At 29.7% G+C, this 20,490-nt stretch overlaps 1 protein-coding gene across 1 annotated transcript; it reads right to left on the reverse strand.

The window, feature by feature from the left end:
* Positions 1 to 406: 406 nt before the first annotated feature.
* Positions 407 to 20,277, reverse strand: LOC145751871 (eIF-2-alpha kinase GCN2-like). Its single transcript, XM_082567999.1, has 35 exons — positions 20,082 to 20,277; positions 18,964 to 19,082; positions 18,617 to 18,752; positions 17,721 to 17,861; positions 17,504 to 17,609; positions 16,961 to 17,086; positions 16,354 to 16,523; positions 15,885 to 15,999; positions 15,394 to 15,524; positions 14,769 to 14,833; positions 14,592 to 14,697; positions 14,183 to 14,350; positions 13,323 to 13,508; positions 12,838 to 12,971; positions 12,231 to 12,370; positions 11,767 to 11,896; positions 10,767 to 10,905; positions 9,956 to 10,041; positions 9,522 to 9,660; positions 9,161 to 9,273; positions 8,943 to 9,060; positions 8,561 to 8,680; positions 7,852 to 8,019; positions 6,898 to 7,092; positions 6,080 to 6,231; positions 5,728 to 5,929; positions 5,003 to 5,158; positions 4,625 to 4,747; positions 3,839 to 4,003; positions 2,984 to 3,214; positions 2,217 to 2,410; positions 1,577 to 1,790; positions 1,045 to 1,214; positions 594 to 752; positions 407 to 516 (listed from the first exon to the last, which is right to left on the reverse strand). The coding sequence occupies exons 1-34, from the start codon at positions 20,193 to 20,195 to the stop codon at positions 695 to 697; spliced, it is 4,830 nt and encodes a 1,609-aa protein (XP_082424125.1). The 5' UTR covers positions 20,196 to 20,277; the 3' UTR covers positions 407 to 516; positions 594 to 694.
* Positions 20,278 to 20,490: the final 213 nt, after the last annotated feature.

The raw sequence follows: 20,490 nt of genomic DNA on the forward strand, positions 1-20,490 counted from the left end.
TAACTTTAGAAGGGCCGCAACCTTTTGCCGACTGACGTGTCGCAATATACAATTGTGACGTCATAAATTCGTTGTTTGTTACGTCGTTCGGGGAATTAAATTGATTGTTTATGAGTAAATAAAACGATTTGTTTGATGAAAAGTAATATTTTTTTTCCGATTTCGGAGCGTTTTTTAATTAGTTGATGTAAATTGATTGCCAGTCGGAAGTTATAAATTTTTTCGTTTTTTATAAAATTAAAATTTTTTTTTAGTTATTCAAAAAAAAATATTAACTTAATTTTTTTTTCTAAAATTAAAAAAAAAGATTTTAGTGTTTTTGCAAATGCAACACTGCTTTTTTAACGTCATGCGAATACAATGACGTAACGAATAATGTAATTATGACGTCATATTAACACTAATATTACCTAATAATCATAAATTTATTGAAAGAACAATTTTTAAATACGATAACATGGAAATAAAAAATGTAAAAAAATAATTATTGCAGTAACATCTTGATCAGCTAAGGATCTGAAAAAGGAGAAAATAATAAAATCAGATGACTTATATTAAATTTAAAATTAAAAACAAAATTGTATCAACATTACCTTATTTTTTTTTTGTTTTTAGATCATTTTTATAAAGCGTTTTTTTTTTCATTATTCTTTTGTTTTCACAAAATTTGGAACATAATTGCAAATTGGAAACTTTATAATAAAATACTGTAACTTTCATCTTTATAACTGCATAACATTATAAATGGAATCCTAAAAAAAAATGTTAAATGAAAAAATTATACAGTTTAAAAAAATTAAAAAATATTTAACAGAAATTGTTAAATTTTTCCTACATTTAAAAATTTAAAACAAAATAACACCAAAAAAAATTTAATAAAATATAAATTTAAAAAATAATTAAAAAAACTAAAAAATATCGAAAAAACTTTAACATAATTTAAAAAATCTTTTTTAAATCAATAGAATTAAAAAAATATAATAAAAAAACTAATTTTAAAAAATAATAAAAAATTTTTAAAATATTTAAAAAAAAAACACTTACTCTCTTGTAAACCTAACCTCATAAATATGTTCAATAATATGAGTCGTATATTTCTTATTTTTAGTGTTTGAGGTAAGAAAGTGTGCCACACTTAAGTTAAACTCTTCTTCAGTTTTACTTAAGTTGAGTGAACTTGAAAGTGACTTAAGTAAGCTTGAGTGTAAGTCGACCTAAAATTAAGAAAAAAGTATGTAAATTATAAATAACAAATATTAGTTTAAAATTAAATGAATAAATTTTTCTGCACACGGAGCCCAATGTTTAGAACACTTGGATTCGACACATTATATCCTAAGTTTGATTCCCACAGCGTCCATGTTGTTTCTTTAAGTATGGCTAAAAATAATATAAACTCCTGCAAACCCAAAACCAATTAAATTTTTGGAAAATTTTAAACAATAATAACCCAATCTGCAAAAGTCTACTTGAGACTGAGTTGGGGTAACTAATTTTACTCTATGTTTGAAAAAAAAGTTAGCCTTCCCACATCTAAAATATAAAAATAAAACAAAAAAATTATCAATACACTTACCGCCAAAACACACACTTTTGCTTTACTAGAAATATGGCTTAAAATAGGAAGGGATAGGATAACCGTTCTAACTTCAAACTCGTGTCGTTTTTTCGTGTTAAAAGCTAGTTTATCGGGGGAAATCACCTCAATTGATACCTGCCCAGCACTGTTGTTGTTACTGTTGTATGTTGGTTGATTTGTGTCTGTACTATTTGTTGTAGAATTTGGTTTACTGAAAATCAAAAAATAATTATTAGAAAATATTTTAAAGAGTACTTTTGGTTGGTGTAGTAATAAAAACACTTGACTTTACAAATAAGGTCATGGGTTCGATCCCTACTGCTTTTATCTCACATTGGCATTGAGTTAAACACTATAATTGGTTTTCCTGCTAGGTCCATAACCAATTTTCTCGCTAGGTCCATAACCAATCAGCAAAGCAAATATCAGGTAACTATAACTAATAACATCTCAAACTGCCAAAGTCAACTCGAGACTGGGTCGGGTTAACTAATGTTACTCTAAGTTTAGGTCGTGTAGTTGACCTTCCCAAATTGGTATAAATTTATACAAAAAAAAGTAGCATAAATTTGACAAATAAATATTTTAAAAATAAATAAATATACAAATGTTTTAAATATTTTTAATAAATACTTACTTTGAGTTAATATAACTCGTATCATCATTTTCTTTTAACTTTCGGGTTAAATACTCGACTATTTGATTAACAGGAACTTTACGCTCCACTGGTTTGGAGTTTGAGTCACAGCTGAATGATTTCACTATAGCGAAACCACTTTCTTTTTCGTTGAGCAATACCAAGTGGCTAATTCCTCTCCTTTGCGCTTTCTCCTACAAAAAAATTTGTTTTATTGATTTAAAGTTGGACATGTTGATAAAATTAAAGCATAATTTTGTAGAATAACACTATAGGTTCTCAGTTTTACCGGCAGCGTGGTGTAGTGGTAAGAACACTTGCTTCACCACCATGAGGTCGTGGGTTTAATCCCCATGGCTCTCATGCTGTAGCGCCCTTGGGTAAGGCACTGTAAACTCCTGCTGAGCCAGCCTTTTAATCAGCAGCATAATAACCGGACAAATATAATCTATAATATCCCAAACTGCTAAAGGCAACTCTTTCAGGTCGCGCATTGACCTTCTTACATCGAGAATAAAGATATATACAAAAAAAAGGTTCAATTCTCACTGTCATTTTATAGCAACCTAAAAAGGTGCAAATGGTGTTTAAAATTAATACTTTTTATAATTTTTTTTATATTATTTATTCTTGATGTAAGAAGACTTTACAACCTAAACATAGAGTAGCATCAGTTACCCCAAATAAGTCGTAGTGTTAACAGAGCATATGGTAATGGTAATCAAACCAAGTGTTTAAATTTAAATTGATTACAAATATTTTTTTACCTGTATTTCTTGAATAGTTGTATGCACACTTCTTTCATAATCGGTCTCTGCTTTTATATTTTCGTCCCAAAGTGATTTTAATAATTTGATTATTTCGTGTATTAGTTGATATCTGCCTATGGCACAAACTAAAACATCAACACTAGAGCATTTCGCTGTCGATGATAATTTATTGGGTTCAGGTGAGGTGGTTAAAGTTGATTCTAAATCTGCTAAAGACACAGCTACTATCTGTAACATTATAAATTTATACTAAAAAAATTAATAAAAAAAAAATTTAAAAAAGGTTTTGAACATATAAATTATAAACCGGCTTTTATGTCCCAAACATAGAGTAATATTAGCTACCCCTTAATCTAGAGTTCCCTGGCAGTTTAAAATATTACCAATTTTAACTATAAGATAATGAAGCTGCTGATTTAGTATTGGCTCAGCAGGAGTTTATACCGTTATAGTGCCTTACTCAAGACTTGGACTTAGACTGCCAGCGTGGTGTAGTGGTAAGAACACTTGCTACACCACACATGAGATCGTGGGTTCAATCCCCACTGATCTCATGCTGTAGCGCCCTTGAGTAAGGCACTATAAACAATATAAACTCCTGCTGAGCCAGCACTTAATTAGCAGCATAATGACCGGGCAATTATAATCTTTATAATATCCCAAACTGCCACAGGCAACTCGAGACTGGGTCGGAGTAACTGATGTTACTTTATGTTTAAGTCGCGCATTCGACTTTCCCACATCGAGGATAAAGATATATATACAAAAAAAAGTGGGAATCAAACATAGGATCTTTCATGCCAAGTGTTCTAAAACACCATTACAACATTCTTAAACAATTTATCTTTTTACCTTATCAATAGCTATACTAACTCCAACACCGCTCGTTGGATGTATTTTTCCTTCTTTAATATTAAATCTTAAATTATTAAAACTTTCGAGCAGTTTATTATAACGGCCACCCACTGCAAGGACATCAATAACAGTTTGTTTCTTTTTCTGAATTTGGGCAGAGACCTGAAAAAAAATTAGATAGATCAGAAAATAATATCAAAATTTAAGAAACTAACTTAGTAAGAAAATTGTTTTTTCTTGATTAAAAGTTTAGGATAAAAAAAAAAATAGCTGGTAACTTATTTCATCAGGTACTTGAATTTTTTTTTTCCAGACAATATTTTTTAAAACCAAATCTTTGCAAAATGCTTTTGAAATAAAAAAAATTAAATCCAAATAAAAATGGAGAAAAAAAACAGAAGCTGTTTAAAAAAAACCCAAATTACAAATATCATTATTTTTGTTTATATATATATATATATATATATTTATTCTTGATGTGGGGAGGTCGATTTTACAACAGCAACATAGAGTTGTTGATACCTAGACCCAAACTTGAGTTAAGTTTGGCAGTTTGCGATATTATAGATTATATTTGCCCGGTAATTCTGCTGCATATTAAATATTGGCTCAGCAGGAGTTTATACCGTTAAGAGCACCTTACCTTAGAGCACTACAGCATAAAAGCAGTAAGGATTAAACCCAGGACCCCATGTAGTAAAAACAAGTGCTCTGACCACTACTATTAGACCTAAATTATTGTTTTGTTTTTTTTAAATAAATGAGACACAAAAAAAATTTTACCTTAAAAATAAGTCCACTATAATGTCGGTGAAACTTTTGTGAATAACCGAGATCAAAAACTATTGGAAGTTGAACTTGAAACGATTCCAACAAACTTTTGATTGCCTCAAGTTCATGTAACGCCTATTGAAAATACAATTACGTTTGATTAACAACACTAAAATAAAAATTATTTGGAAACACTGAAGGCAAATATTTATCAGGCAATACTAAAATAAAATTATTTGGCAACACTGATTTAATTTATTATTTGGCAACACTGGAATAAAATTATTTGGAAACACTAGAATAAAATTGTTTGACAACACTAAAAAAAATTAATTGGCAACAATTGAATAAAATTTTTGGCAACACTGAAATTGATAAATAATTTTAAACCTGTCTAGCCCATGACGAGGCAGCAGTTTCTTTGTTTCGGGTGATCGATTTCAACGACGATTGTATTTTAGCAAGAGAGCCATTGGAGCGAGCAAATGAGCACAACATGGCCACTTGGTGGTCGTTTAAAGGAAGATTGCTTAGACAAGCGTGAATCTTAAAAAATAATATTATTTTTTAAAGAAAGTAAATACTAGTTGGATGTTGAATGTTTTTTTATATTTTTATTTATCTTGATGTGGGAAGGTCGACTTTACAGCCTAAACATAATGTAACACTTGTTACCCCAAACCAGTCTCAAGTTGCCTTTGACAGTTTTGAATATTTCAGATTTATTATTGTCCTATAATTAAGCTGCTAATTGAGTTATTGCTTAGCAAAAGTTCTTATCATTTATAGTGCCTTTCATAAAGGTTCTACAGCATAAGAGCAGTGGGGATCAAACCCAAGACCTCATGTAATTGAGTCATGTATTCTGACCACTACATCATGCTACCAGCTAAGGTAAGAACACTTTGATATGCTATTTAAGATCGTGGGGGTTGATTTCCACTGCTTTTAATACTAACTTCTGACAAATTTAAAATTAATCTGCAGATTAATTGTGGGTTGTGGTAACAACAGTTACCCTCCAAGACCTAACTTAAATTAACAATAACAAACTTGAAATGCCAAAAAAAAAATTACAAAATTTAGATTAAAATTATTTCAAAAATTATAAAAACCTGGGCATTGCTCTGATGATTTAAAGTTGCTAATAAATCGAGCGCGACATCGTGTTTATCCTCGTTTAAACCACAAAAAGTTAACACGGCTTTTATCAACAAAATATGGTTAATTGTGACCTCATAATTACGTGAGGATAAAGTCGGAAATCTTGAGATTATATCCGCAACAACAGAGATCACTTCGGCATCTGGAACTAGCCTGTGATGTCATAATAGTCGTTTAATTATGATGTCATAAAAGTTATATTAAAAAAAAAGTATTTTAGTATAAATAAAAAAAAATTAAAAAAGGCCAACAGTGGGATTCGAACCCTGTACTCCATGTTCAAAAAATAAACGGTTCACTTACCCAACAGCAGTAGAGGTTATAATATCAAATGAACATTCCCATATTTCTTTTGGCCTTGATCTTCTTATTTTTCTACTTCTGTATACTTTATCTATGGCATGCCTTTTTATATTTGTTATCCCATTACATGCTACAAACCTACAGAAAGGAACCTAAACATATATAACAGTATGTTAGTGTATCATATATATAAAAAATCTTGGTATCAGTTTTTATTATTTTGGTTGTAATTTAGATGTAATTTTTTTTAACTTTAGGTTTTGTTCTTTATTTTAAAAGGAATGCTGTTGTGCTGTGTTTGAGCTATGGTAAAATAATAAGGGATTGGGGAGGCTTAAACATAAAACCTTTTGATTCGTAATCCAAGACCATATCACACTTCCAACATTTTATTTGTTTCTTTAACCTTAAGGTGATAGGTTTTTATATTTTTATTGTAAAAGGGTGTAATAAATGATGTGTTTAAGCTATCTGTAAATGCTGGGCTTAAGAGCCACTAATGTTGCATAGGTGGGGCTTAAACCCTAAACCTTTTGGCTTGTAGTTTGATTCTACAATAGGTATCCACATTTCAGAACTTAAGATTTATTTTTTGTCATAAAACCATAAAGTTTTGGTTTTATATTCCTTGAAAAAGAGAGTGCTAGTGTATTGTGTTGACTATGAATAATTACAGAGCTTGAGGAAAAATAGTGGGGCTTTGGTGGGGATTGAACCCCATACCTTCCGGCTTGCAATCTAATTCCAAAACTGGTACACCACACTAACAGTTTTTTTTTAATTAAAAAAAAAAATTATAATTTTTTTTAGTATCTTACCCTTAAATTATAAGGAAGGGTGACTATAGTGCCTCCAGTGTCCATAAAAACAACTTCATCAACTGTAGCATCAGTAGGTTGTCGTGGTAACATAAGTGGTATGTTGACTTTTGTTGAACCGTGGCGTTGTATGACTGTCGTGATTGTGTCGAAAACTTTTTGTTGTGCAATAGAGGTTGTAACTGAGAAAGGACGCTAAAAATATATTTTTAAAAATTATTTTCATTATTTAAAAAAATGTTTTCAAAAAACAACCCCTTTTTTAAAATATTTTTACACTTAACCTTTAAAACACCTAAAACTAAATCCTAAAAGAATATAAGCATGTAATAATTAGGTACATTTAAACCAAGTTTAAACATTTAGTATAATTAGTAAAAATTTTAAATAAATAATTTTTCAAAGTATACTAACTGTTATCATATTTTCAAAAAGAAGATTTAAAAAAAAAAAAAAAGATTTTACCAAAATTTAGGTGAAAATTTTTATCAGAAATTAAAAAACATATGCAGCGCCGTGTAGTGGTAGGAACACTTGCTACACCACACATGAGGTCGTGGGTTTAATCCCCACTGATCTCATGCTGTAGCACCCTTAAGTAAGGTGCTATATACGGTATGAACTCCAGCTGAGCCAGCACTTAATTAACAGTATAATTATTGGGCAATTATAATCTATATAAAATCCCAAACTGCCACAGGCAACATGAGACTGGGTCGGAGCAACTGATGTTACTCTATGTTTAAGTCGGGCATTCGACTTTTCCACATCAAGAATAAAAATATATATATAAAAAAAATATACATATATATATATATATATTCCAGAGAAGGAGTTAAGGTAGGAGGGGATTAATAGCAAATATTTTAATGTAGGTAAAATGGTGTTTTCAGGCATAGTCCATATGATTTAATGGTTTTTAGAGATATGACAGTAATTTTCATAATAACTTACAGTATGCATATCAATATCATAAACCACCGACGTAGCTGGATTTTCCGGTTGATTAAAAACGGCGTCCACCACCAACCTGTAAGGTTTAGTGTGGGGGTCCAACAACATTTCTCCCACTGCTTCAAGGACATTGCTTTCCTCAAGGACAGGGGTTGGCACAAGTTTACACTAAAGGAAAAAATAAACTTTTAATTTGGAGTGGTGTTTTAAGACACTTGATGTTAATACTCTAAAGTCTTGGGTGTAAAGCCCCTTGCTTCTATGTAGTACTGCCTTTAAGTGAAGTATTTTATATATTTTTTCCATACATAGTATCATGTTTGTGCTAAATGTTAAAGCTGGGCTCAAGGATGAATAGTGTGGCATTGGTCCAGCTCGAACCTTTTTTTGGATCGCAGTCCAATGCCATGACCAGTATACAACACTACTGAACATAAGCACTATAAGAAAATAAACTTTGTTCCGCAAAGAAGTAATTAATTTGCAGTTTAATTATCAGGCAATTATTATCATTAATATCCAAACTCCAAACGGTAACTCAAGACTGGGGGGGGGGGGGGGGGGGTTATAAATGTTACTCTAAGTTTAGGACGTAAAGTCAGTCTTCTCACAGAAACAATGTTAAAATTAAATTCTAATTTTGTCTTCTTTAACAATACTTCAAAATAACAAATAATCGTGGAAGTGTAAAAATTTTTATTAATCCAACCTTGAGTAACTCAGTTGCAGTTGGTCGTGCTTGAGGTTGGTGGTTCAAACACCAGCGAGTGATCTCACTCTCCCGATGAAATTTGGCTTCATCCAAATCAGATGGAAAATTTATAGAAGCCTGAAAAAAATTCTTAAAAATAAAAAATTAGAAAAAAAAATGAAAAAAGAAGATAAAAAATGAAAAATTTTTTTTTTAAAGATTTCTAATTTCCTAAAATTTCAAAATCTAAATTAAATAAAATTTCAAGTAAATTAAAATATCTTATAAATTAAAATAAATAAAAAAAAAAAATTTTATTTGCTTTTAGTTGGGTTTTTACAGCAATTTTTGTATTATAATAAAAGTTTTTTCAAATAAATAAAATGTTTTAAATTTTTACCAGTCTTAGATTTCCCAATACAGTAACCCTCTCCATTTTAGTACTAATACCAGGATAAAACATTTCAAAAAATATAATTCCAACGCTATAGATGTCAACTTTCTGACTGTATAAAGTTCTGAAATATATAAAATAAAAATTTAAAGACAAAAAAATAAATAAAATAGTTTAAAATTTATAATAAAAAATAATTTTTTTTTTGGAACAGGGTTTGTAACCTTTTTCCAGAAGTAAACAACTCTGGTGCCACATAAAAACTTGTCCCGACAACTCCTGTCACATTACTGTCACCACCATCACTCACCAAGTCTTCAATATTCTCAGTAACAACCTGCAAAAAAATTATTTAAAAAATAATAAAAAACACGAAAGTTAAAAAAATCAAAAAATTAATTTTTTTACCCCTTTCTTTATCTTTGTTTTTCCATTACCCATTTTTTAACCTTTTCACCTATTTATCTCTTTCACCCATTTATTGCCTTTTGCACATTTCTAACCCCTTTACCCATTTTATCCCTATACCTACTTTTTTGCTGTTTTTTTCCATTTAACTTTTACACCTTTTTACTTATTTTTTACCCCTTTAGATCTGGATGTAGCTAATCCAAAATCTCCAATTTTCACGTGATCATATCTATCCAGAAATATATTCTGAGGTTTAAGATCTCGATGAATCATCCCCTGTTCATGAATATGTACTAAACCCTCCAAAATTTCTCTAAAAAACAAAAACATAGGACTAAGGTTCAAACCCCACTGACAACAACTTAAATAATTTTTTTTAGAATAAGTATAATATTAACAGTAAATTTAAAAAATAAATATTTTTTAAATTTAAATACCTAGCAAGATTGCCAACCATGGGGTCTAAGGTTTAATTCCCACCATAGCACAATAAAATAACACCAAACACCATTACATTTACTTGTTTAAATCAAAAATAATTTTTAATGGCAAACTAAAATTATTAAAATTAAATTTTTTTAACATTAATTTTTTACACAAAAAACTACCTAAACAATCTCCATATTCTTTCTTCCTCATGGCATAAACCAGCATCAATAGTTTGTCTTAAAGTGCTCTTCTCACAATACTCCATCTAATTTCATTTAAATATAATAAATTTATATTTAATATGGGAAGAATGACTTGAAGGCTTAAACATAAGGTAAGATTTTTTGCCCAGACACAGTCTTAAGTTGACTTTGGCAGTCTGGGATATTATTAAATGCCTGATAATTTATTAATCTGCTGATTAATTTTAGCTCGACAAAAGTTTATTTCGGTTAATTTAATTTATATCATAAATTTATTCTTAGTGTGGAAGCTAAACATAGAGTAACATTTAATCTTAATCCAAACCTAGGTCAAAGGGACTTTAGCAGTTTGGAATATTTTTAGGAATGTTGACTAAAAACTATATTGCCGATGACTTTTGGCTTAGTAAGAGTTTATTTTGGTTAGTTTAATTTACAAAATAAATTTATCCTTAATGTAAAAAGGCTGGCTTTAGGACCAAACATGGAGTATCATTGTTACCCTAATCCAGCCTTGAGTTGACCTTAGCAGTTTGGGATATTAATTATTGTAATTGCCCGATAATTAGTCTGCTGGTTGGTTTTTGGCTAAGTTTATTTTCCTTAAGGTGCCCTACTTAAAAATACCCCAGAATGAAAGCAGTGGGAATCAAAACGTCTGGCAGTAAAACATTTAACTATTAAAAATATTTCTTCAAAAATGAAATACAAGTTTGCTTATAAGAAAATATAAAAATATTTATAAATATATTTTTTTACTAAAAAATAAACCCAATTTTTAACTTACTTGAATGTAAAGATATTGTCGAGTGATTATTGACTTGGTTGAGTCAGACTCAGTTTGAGTTGTACTTAGGTCTTCTTCCTTGCTTAAACTCGAGTCAGAGTTGTGATCGAACAAAATACTTTCAGAAGAGGAGTTGTCACTTTGTGAAAAAATTAATATTTTTATTAGTTATTGACAATCAAAATAAATATATTTCACGAAATGGTAATAATTTATGGGTAAAGAAGGGTAATAGTAACACCCAAATCTAGGGTAAATAACTCAGAGAATTTTCTTTTTAGCTTTCAGACATTAACGAATAAAAACTCTTAGATTAGCATCTTTTAGACAATAACATAAGTGTAGTGGTTAGAACACTTGACTTTACTATGTGAGGTCCTGGGTTCAATCCCAACTAAAATCATGCCATAGCATCCATAAATAAAATAATGAAAACATTACATGTATTTGCCAAGGTTAAACTGATTTGTTTTTTCAGTATTAGTAAATAAGACCCTAAAGTGGTAAGAACACTTGCTACACCACACATGGGGTCGTGGGTTCAATCCCCACTGACCTCACGCTGTAGCGCTCTTGAGTAAGGCGCTATAAATGATACAAACTCCTGCTGAGCCAGCACTTAGTTAGCAACATAATTACGGGCAATTATAATCTATAATATCCCAAACTGCCACAGGCAACTCGAGACTGGGTCGGAGTAACTGATGTTACTCATTCTATGTTTAAGTCGCACATTCGACTTTCCCACATCGAGAATAAAGATATATACAAAAAAAAAAAGTGCAAAAAATGAAATTACAAACTGCCACAGTCGACTAAAGGTTTGACTGAGGTATCAATTTGCTATGTTTAAGGTTAAGGTTAGGGTTAGGGGTGTTAGTATCATATAAAAATTGAGCAGCCTAGTATGTTATTGCTGCCAATTACCCACAATTAATTTATATTTCAAAACTATATATGATAGAATCTTAACAAACAAGAGAAAAATTTTAAAACTTACACATAGATAGTTTTGAAAATTTCATCCTCATCCTCCTCTACTTCCACCCGGTGGCTGACCTCCTCACTACAAACACTCCACTCACTGGTGCTAGAGAGCACGGGTGGAGGAGCAAATTTTTCAATGTTGTCTAAAAAAATTAAAAATCATAAAAATATTAAACAAAAAAAAAAAATTCTTTAAAAAAGATAATTTTATCCGGTTTTATTTATCCTTAATGTAAGAAGGTCAATTTTATGGCCAAAACATAAAGTTACATGTGTAACTCCCAGCAGAGTTGAGCAATTTAAAGTAATATAGTTTATAATTGCTTGGTAATTAATTTACTAATTGTTTTTTGGCGCGATACAAATTTATATCACTTATACCGCTATACTCAAGGGGCTACAGCATTTAAGCTGTATCTAAAAAAAATGTACACAAATTACCAAAATTATTTTTTTCTAAAATAAAAAAATAGTCACCTATCAGTCCTAGTGAATTCTTTGATGAGTCAAAACTAGGTTTAGTAGAGTTTGTTGTGTTTGTGTTTGTTAAATTCGAACTTGTTTGTGAGATGTCATCACTTGAACATTGTATTGTCTCAATCCAGGAATTATAATACCTAAATAGAATTTTTTGGTTACTTTACTCAAAATTTGTTTACAAAAATTTTAATCACACAAGGTCTCAAAATTTGACCACATGAAGTCCTGGGTTCGACTCTTGCTGCTTTACCTATAACTTAATCCTGTAAACGCAAAAAAAACATCTGTATATAATAAAGCATAGTAAACAATATAAAAATGCATTTATAGCCAGTTTATACACAAAATTATAAGGGCTATACAACTAAAAATATGCTGTTGTGATGGTCTGGTAAATTATCACGAGCAAATATTAATTTAGAGTTAAGACCTTATTACAAAAATTATGCAGCCCGTATAGCAGGCTATCAACTAGTGGTAAAAATATAAAACACAAAAAAGGTTTTTAATATTAAGTAAGATTAATAAAAAATTATAATTAATATATAAGTTGGTTTGTAGACCTAGAATTTAGATCAAAATTTAAAAAAATAATGAAACCAACCTGACCACGTTTTCATGATTAAGTCTGGAAAGTAATTTAACTTCTCTTGTAATTTTTTTGTTAAACTGGGGTCTATGGGGGTTAAGTAGAATTCGTTTAATAGCATAATGTCGATCGTCTAATTTATTCTGAACCTGCATGAAAAGAATTGTGACAAATGGTTACTAAATTTAATTAACCAAATAAACATTTGATCTAAAACCATTTCAAAATGAAATTTGTTCATTTAGTCAAATAATTTTAGGCAATATGGGCAGATGTCTGTGTTAAAGAATGTAACAAAAATAAATAAATTTAAAAAAATTTGATAATTTAATTTTAATATTTCACTTAAATATAAGGCAAACTTGAAAAAAAGTATTAAATTTTAACATTTTTACACACTGCCAATTTTAAATTTGATTTTTCTTCTTTTGCTATCAAAATTTTAACTTAAGTTTTGCACTCAATTTTTAACTTAAAACTTGAGTAGTTTTTAAACTCACCTTAACTACATCCCCATATCCTCCTTTACCCAACCACTCAAGCTCAATAAACTCTGAGTGGAGTCTTGAAAGTTGAGTCGGGTGTGAACTAACTTCTATTGAGTTATACTCAATGTCACTCTCCTCGAGTTGTTCTACTCCATTTAAGTTAGTAGGTGACTTAAGTTCTATATTTAAGATACTCGGCTATAAATATATAAAACTTTATAAATTTTTGATTTTGTATTTTTGGTATGTTTAGTAAGTATTTTTGGTATGTTTAGTAAGTATATATCTTTATCCTCGATGTGGGAAGGTCAAATGCGCTTGAACATAGAGTAACATCAGTTACTCCAACCCAGTCTAGAGTTTCTGTGACAATTTTGGATATTATAGATTGTAAATTAACCGGTAATTATGCTGCTGATTAAGTGCTGGCTCAGCATGAGTTTATATCGTATATAGCGTCTTAATCAAGAGTGCTGCAGCATGAGAACAGTGGGAATTGAACCGACGACCTAATGGTAGTGTAGCAAGTGTTCTTACCACTACACCACGCTGCCGGGATTTATATACACTGCATAAGCTTCTGTGTTTGATTACCATTACTTCCATGCTGCTTCCTTAAGTAATAAGAGACAAATGGTATAAACTCCTGCTCAGCCAAAAATACAATTTGAAAATTAACTATCATGCAACTATAATCTATAATATCTTAAACTTCCAAATTAACTCAAGACTGGTTTGAGGTAACTAGTATTACTTTATGTTTAGGCTGTAAAGTTGGCCCTTCCACATAGATGATAAACAAATACAAAATTACATATAAAAAATCACCAGTTACAAAATTACATATAAAATATCACCAGTTAGCTATTTACCTTTATAAAGCTATGTTCAAGTAACTGGTCAATATTGGAGCATTTTACATCTTCAACTACCAAACATTTTTCAACAAAATCTTGAAATACTTGTGGAAAGTTGTTAGAAATATCGGGAGGGTAGGTTAGTATTGGTTCGCCTTGCGCTAATGATAAAATAACTATACCCTGAAAAATTAAAAAAGCTGTTAATTTTGTAAAACTTAAAAAAATAAAAAAAAATTATTTAAAACAAATATTTAGAAAAAAGTTGTTTAAATTTTGCAAACTAAAAAAAAATATCAAAAAATTTTAAAAATTTAGAAAAAGTTTTTTAAATTTAATTTTTTTTTAAATTTTACTTTAAAAAAAACTTATATGTTATCTACAAATGTTACTAAAATGTTACATATTTAACACAAAAACTTACAAATCTCAAAATATCTCCCTTTTTTCCAGGTTTATTAGGTATCTGGTCATCTGTAAATCTAACAGCAGGCTGACTCAATTTTGATTCATTATGTAAGTCTATTAACCTGTTAGAAAAAGAAAATAAAATAAACAGAAAAAATATTTTTTAAATTTGTGAACTTATATTATTTTTTACCTTTTTCCAATACTATAATCTGCCACTTTTATCCACCCACAATGGGTTAAAAATACATTGGATGCCTATAATAAAAAATATTTAAAAATTTTGGGTTGACGTTAAGTTGTTTCTCAAAAAAAAAATAAAAAAGTAACAAAAAAAAATAATAATACAAAACTGTAAAAGTAATAATTAAATTAATGAACTGTAAACTTAACATGGTACTTTAGATTTGCCTTTTTTATTTCAAATAGCAACCAACTAGCCGGTCTGGAAAGTTGGACAGCGTGCACGCACGAGATTTTTTTGATAAAAAAATGCACGCCTGAAATTAACGTTTTGCACGCCTGGTTTTAAAAAAAATTGCGCACGCGCAATACTGACGTCTTGTGGTAGCATATTTAGGCCAAATTTAGTTAAAACACACAAAAATAAATCACGTGTGCATGCGTAGACCAAAAATTTTAGTACAAGTGCATGCGCGGTCACGTCATTTTTTATGCTTGCACGCACAAGATCTCGTCGAAAACTGCCCTACTTTCCAGACTGGCCAACTACAAGTTAAATAACATTTATTAAGCTTCGTTATATACAGACTATTTATAAAGATTTCTAATTTGCAAAATATTTAGTAAAAACTTACCTTGAAATTTTTGTGTACCACTGACTTTCTATGTAAATAATTGAGAGCCAATAACATTTGTTCAGCATAAACTCTAAGATTTTCCAGAGAAACAATTTCTTTATTCTGAATTTTTTGTTGTAAAGATATACCTTAACAAACAAAAAGTAAAAAAAAAATCAACAACAAATATTACATTTTGTATATATAACAAAAAGTGAAATGACTTCTAAATTTTCAAAATTAAATATCAAAATGAAAACATTAAATAGATTTTTAAATTTTATTTTATGTAAAAATTTTAGCACTTAAGCCTTTAACCAGAATTAAAAAAAGAGTTTGAAAATTGATTTACTGTTTTTATATAACACAAATTGGTACTGCAAGATATACTGCTGAAATTTTTACTAAAACTGCTTTATACACATTATATATATAATATATACCTTTTTTGTAATAAATTTAAAAAAATAATATAGGCTATACTTTTTATTTTTTTTAATTAAACCTACCTTTAATAAATTCCTGTAGAACATAAATTTCAACAAAATTTTCAGTTTCAATAGTTTTAAGATTAAGATATGGTACCAAGTGATTGTGAGACAATTTGACTAAACTTTGTAATTCCTGTAATAAACAAATATATATTTATGAAAAGAGATAATGAAGCAAACGAACGCTTTTGCAACATATTTAAGCTATCCATATACCCTAAATTCAAGGAAAATTAGTATGGCATTGGTGAGGCTTAAACTTAAAATCTTTTAGCTTTAACTTAATGGCCAGTATACCATTCTACCGGATATTTTAAAATATTTTAAAGCAGACACTGTTATTGCTTTGAACAACAACAAAAAAAAAAAAAAATTGTCCCGTTAACCATAAAAATTATTATTTTTAATTGCCAAGAACAATATCACAATAAAATCTTTTAAAAATAATTTTTTATACTATATTAAAATTTTGAACAACTGTTATTACCTGTTCAATGGTGCTTATAACTTTAAAGTACTTATCCACTTTTAATCGTTCTGATTGCGACCACATGGTTTTACGAGATGGAAATGGTATTTTCCAACAATGCATGGCAACCAGTTGACCAGAGGTGGTGTCCATACCAGCGTAAACCATACAACCATTTTGTCCACAACCTATGATTTTTTATAAAAAAAAAATTAATTTTTTTAATAAAAATCGCATTTAGATAATATGAATTATCCTCCATTTGAGAAGGTCAACTTCATGACCAAAACATAGAGTAACGCACAATTTCCCTGATCTAGTCTTAGGTTTCCTTTGAAAGTTTACGATATTATAAATTATAACTGCCTGATAATAATTAAGCTGTTAATTAGGTGCTGGCACAGCAGAAAACCATTTATGGTTACTTATTAAAGGGCACTACAGTATGAGAGTAGTGGGGATCAAACACAAGACCTCATGTAGTGAAACCGAGTGTTCTTACCACTACACCATACTGCTGATTAGAACCTTTGGTAATATAACATAAAGTCATGAGTTTAGTTCATACTTATTCCAGTAATGTTTTTTTTACTTTCCAGTATTATTCATAAGTTAAGCAAGTTACCGATGCTCTCCCCTCTATGCACAGTCTTTGGTTGTTTTCCTCCAAATTTAAGTTCCAAAACTCCATTACCCTTGTTGTGATTATCATTACTGTTCGTGCTACTTTCTGATATGTTCCGTGGTCTGTCTGCGAAATTAAATGATTATTACATCTAAAGCCAAAAAAAAATTTAAATCTATAAAAGCTTGGTAAACTATATGTATATGGTCCAATTTAATGTGATTCAAAATAAAAAAAAAACTCAGTGGTGGTGGGTAAATTATCACAGGCAAAAATTGGACTGTTACTGGTAGTAGTGGTCATAACAATTGTCTATATTACATGAGGTCCTGCATTCAATCCACACTGCTCATATAGTGTAGCGCCCCCCTTAAGTGCCAAAGGCAACTTGAGACTGGGTCTGGGTAACTAATGTTATTTTATGTTTAGGTCGTGAAGTCGACCTTTCCACATTGAGGATAAAAAAAATAAATTACCTTAATTTAACTGAAAAAAATCATAAAAAAGTTAAAAATAAATAATAATTTTTATTAATCTATTTACCTAGAGAGCCTCTTTTCTTGGAAGAATCTCTTTCCCTTCTCTTTATTTTTCTTAAATTTAATTCTTCCTGATGTCTGTGTGCCAACTCTGCCTCTATCTCTTTCATCTAAAATAAAAATAAAATATTTTTAAAAAAAATTTTTTTTTTTTTAGTTTAATGCTACTACAAATTTTGCAATAAATAAACCTAGACCTATTTTTAATAATTTTAACACACTTGTAAAGCTTCTTTTTGTAGTTGCAACCTTTTTCTTTTTTCTTCTTCTTTCGCTTCTCTTTCAAGTTGATTTTGTTTATTTTTAACCATTTCTTCATAAATTGATTCATATCTGGGCACATTATGTTGATGTAGAAATTCCTAAATAAATAATTCAAATAAAAGACAAAAATTATAGGCTTCTTAATAATAATCAAATAAAATTTAGCCTAAAACTAAAACCAGCACTTTTGCTATTGATTAAAAGACTGCCATAAAACTCAACCAGCAGCGTTGTGTAGTGGTAAGAACACTTGCTACACCACACATGAGGTCGTGGGTTCAATCCCCACTGATTTCATGCTGTAGTGCCCTTGAGTAAGGCGCTATAAACGGTATGAACTCCTGCTGAGCCAGCACTTAATCATCAGCATAATTATCAGGCAATTATAATCTATAATATCCCAAACTGCCACAGGCAACTCGAGACTGGGTCGAAGTAACTAATGTTGCTCTATAGTTAAGTCGCGCATTCGACTTTCCCACATCAAGGATAAAGATATATACAAAAAAATAAAACAACAACACATTACACCCTGGTTTCAATTTCTACTGAATGCCAAAAACTAATCAGCAAATTAAGAATCAGAAAACTTTACAGAAAATCAAAAAAAGGTAGCCACATTAAAAATGTAAGTACTAGTAACATGAGATAGTTATAGAGCATTTTGTTACAGTACATGAGATATTTTCAATCCCTACTGCTTTCATGTAGTAACAACTTGATGCAAGGTAACATAAACTGTACTTTTGCAGGTATATTACAATGGAAAAGTTGATTATTAGGCAATTTAGAGTGAAAAGTCTGCTTACTACACCAGAAACAAAAAATATAGTAAATGAAAAATATTACAAACTTGTATTAATTGTGCCATTTCCAATATCATAACCTCTCCCAGAAGTGAATTACACAAATTTTTTACTTTCTTGCCTAATTCTGCCACATTTTCATCAGATAAACCAACAGGATTTTCAAATTTCAATTCAGGACAACTAGAAAATATAATCAATAGTTAAAAAATTATATATAAAAAAATATATAATTTTTAAAACAAGAACCAGATTTTTTTAATATTCAATTATTCTTAATGTAAAAGGGTCATTTTCATCGCCTAACATTTGATAACATTTGTTACCCAGGCCATGATGTCGACTTTCCCACAATGAGAATAAATAAATATAAAAAATATATATATATATTAACCTATCTGGGTAATTCGGTAAAAATTTCACTTTAACATCAACATGATTTTGTCCTTCTTTCTTTCCACTCATACCTTCTTGAGGTTTTAACTTTAACAAGAACTCTGGGGGCCTCTTCACCTATTACAATCAAAAATCAAATTTTTAAATTATATGTGTATTTTAACAAATCCGCCATTTAATTGTATAGTCACGTGGGCACATCTTATCTCTGTTGTCTGTATCATGTGACTTGCTAGTTAAAAGTGTAAGAAATGAATAGTATGGCGTGGCGTAGTGAACGGCCTAATAAACGGTTGTTTTTGGTTGCTTTATTGTGCATATATATTATGTGGGCTATTGTAAAAAGGTAAACTTCTAAGGCTAATTATACAACTCAATATTTGTTACCCTTAGTTTTTTTACATTTATTTTTATAATGTAGCACACTGATAGAACTGGCCACTTAGTATTTAGACAGAGCAAGAGTACAGATTGTAATAAAAACTTAAATAAGCTAGCACATTAAAGAAGTAGAATAGTTTCATTCACCCCTTTTTTTATGCTGTACCGACCTTAAACAGTACAAACTTCTGCCAAAAAAAAAAACTCTTGACAGATGAACTATAGGGCAATTTTATTCAATAATTTCCCATTTGATAAGGTCAACTTAAAACTGGGTTAGAAAAATAAAAAAGACTCTATGTTTAAGTCATGAGTCGGCTTTAACACATCAAAGATAAAAAAATATAAGACAAAAAAAATATAAGCATTATTGTTCTTTACTGCGAGATAAATACTCTAATTACCTAAAAGACTGAGAAATGATGTGGAATTGACTTTAAAGGCCAAGAGATGATACGAAATTAACTATAAAGCTCAAGAGAAGATTAAGAAAGGGTATAAAAGTTCCGTCTTTTTCCGCATTCAGCAACTTTTTTTTACGTTTACATTCGGTATCAATATTTTCCGCACCCCGCAACTTCCCGAATCCCGTATTTTAGTACCACCAAAAAAATGTAAAAAGCGCAAGGATAAAAGATGCATTCAATAGGCACAATTTCTTAAACCACAACCGGTCCACAATACCTTTTAAGGGTAAATTAATTTTAAAAATCAAATTGTAAATGTATAACTTACTTTCCATGCGTCGTTGTTTCGTAAATCCAGAACATCGTCGTTAAAAATCGACTGAATAATTTCAAACTCATTTTCTTGTCTTTCTGCGTAAGATTCTACATCACTTGACGACATTTTGTGTTGCCTTTTACATTTTTGTTGCTATTTTCATAAAAAACGTTGTTTTTCTTAAATTTCAACAAATTTTTGTCTTGTTTACAAATTGTGAAAACGTGAAGACAATCATTTTCAAGGTTCATTGAGCATGACGTCATATAAAAACGAATGTTGTTTCTATGTTTGGTTTTGCAGATTTTTTGAACAAACCGCGATAAAATGTAAAAATCTATTATTATTATTTTGAAAATGTAAAGACTTAAGAATAGTAAGCTTAAACAATAATTTATTTTACCCAAATATAAATAGCATA

Source organism: Corella eumyota, chromosome 5 (assembly GCF_963082875.1).
Source record: "Corella eumyota chromosome 5, kaCorEumy4.1, whole genome shotgun sequence".
Taxonomy (NCBI): domain Eukaryota; kingdom Metazoa; phylum Chordata; class Ascidiacea; order Phlebobranchia; family Corellidae; genus Corella; species Corella eumyota.

Excerpts from the sequence above, each read along its gene's own strand:
- LOC145751871 (XM_082567999.1), bottom strand. The coding sequence starts at position 20,195 with ATGTCGTCAAGTGATGTAGAATCTTACGCAGAAAGACAAGAAAATGAG. Across the intron at positions 9,061-9,160 it reads TTGTTTACTTCTGGAAAAAG|AACTTTATACAGTCAGAAAG; the intron begins GTTACAAACCCT and ends TATATATTTCAG. Across the intron at positions 1,791-2,216 it reads ACGAGTTATATTAACTCAAA|TAAACCAAATTCTACAACAA; the intron begins GTAAGTATTTAT and ends TTTGATTTTCAG.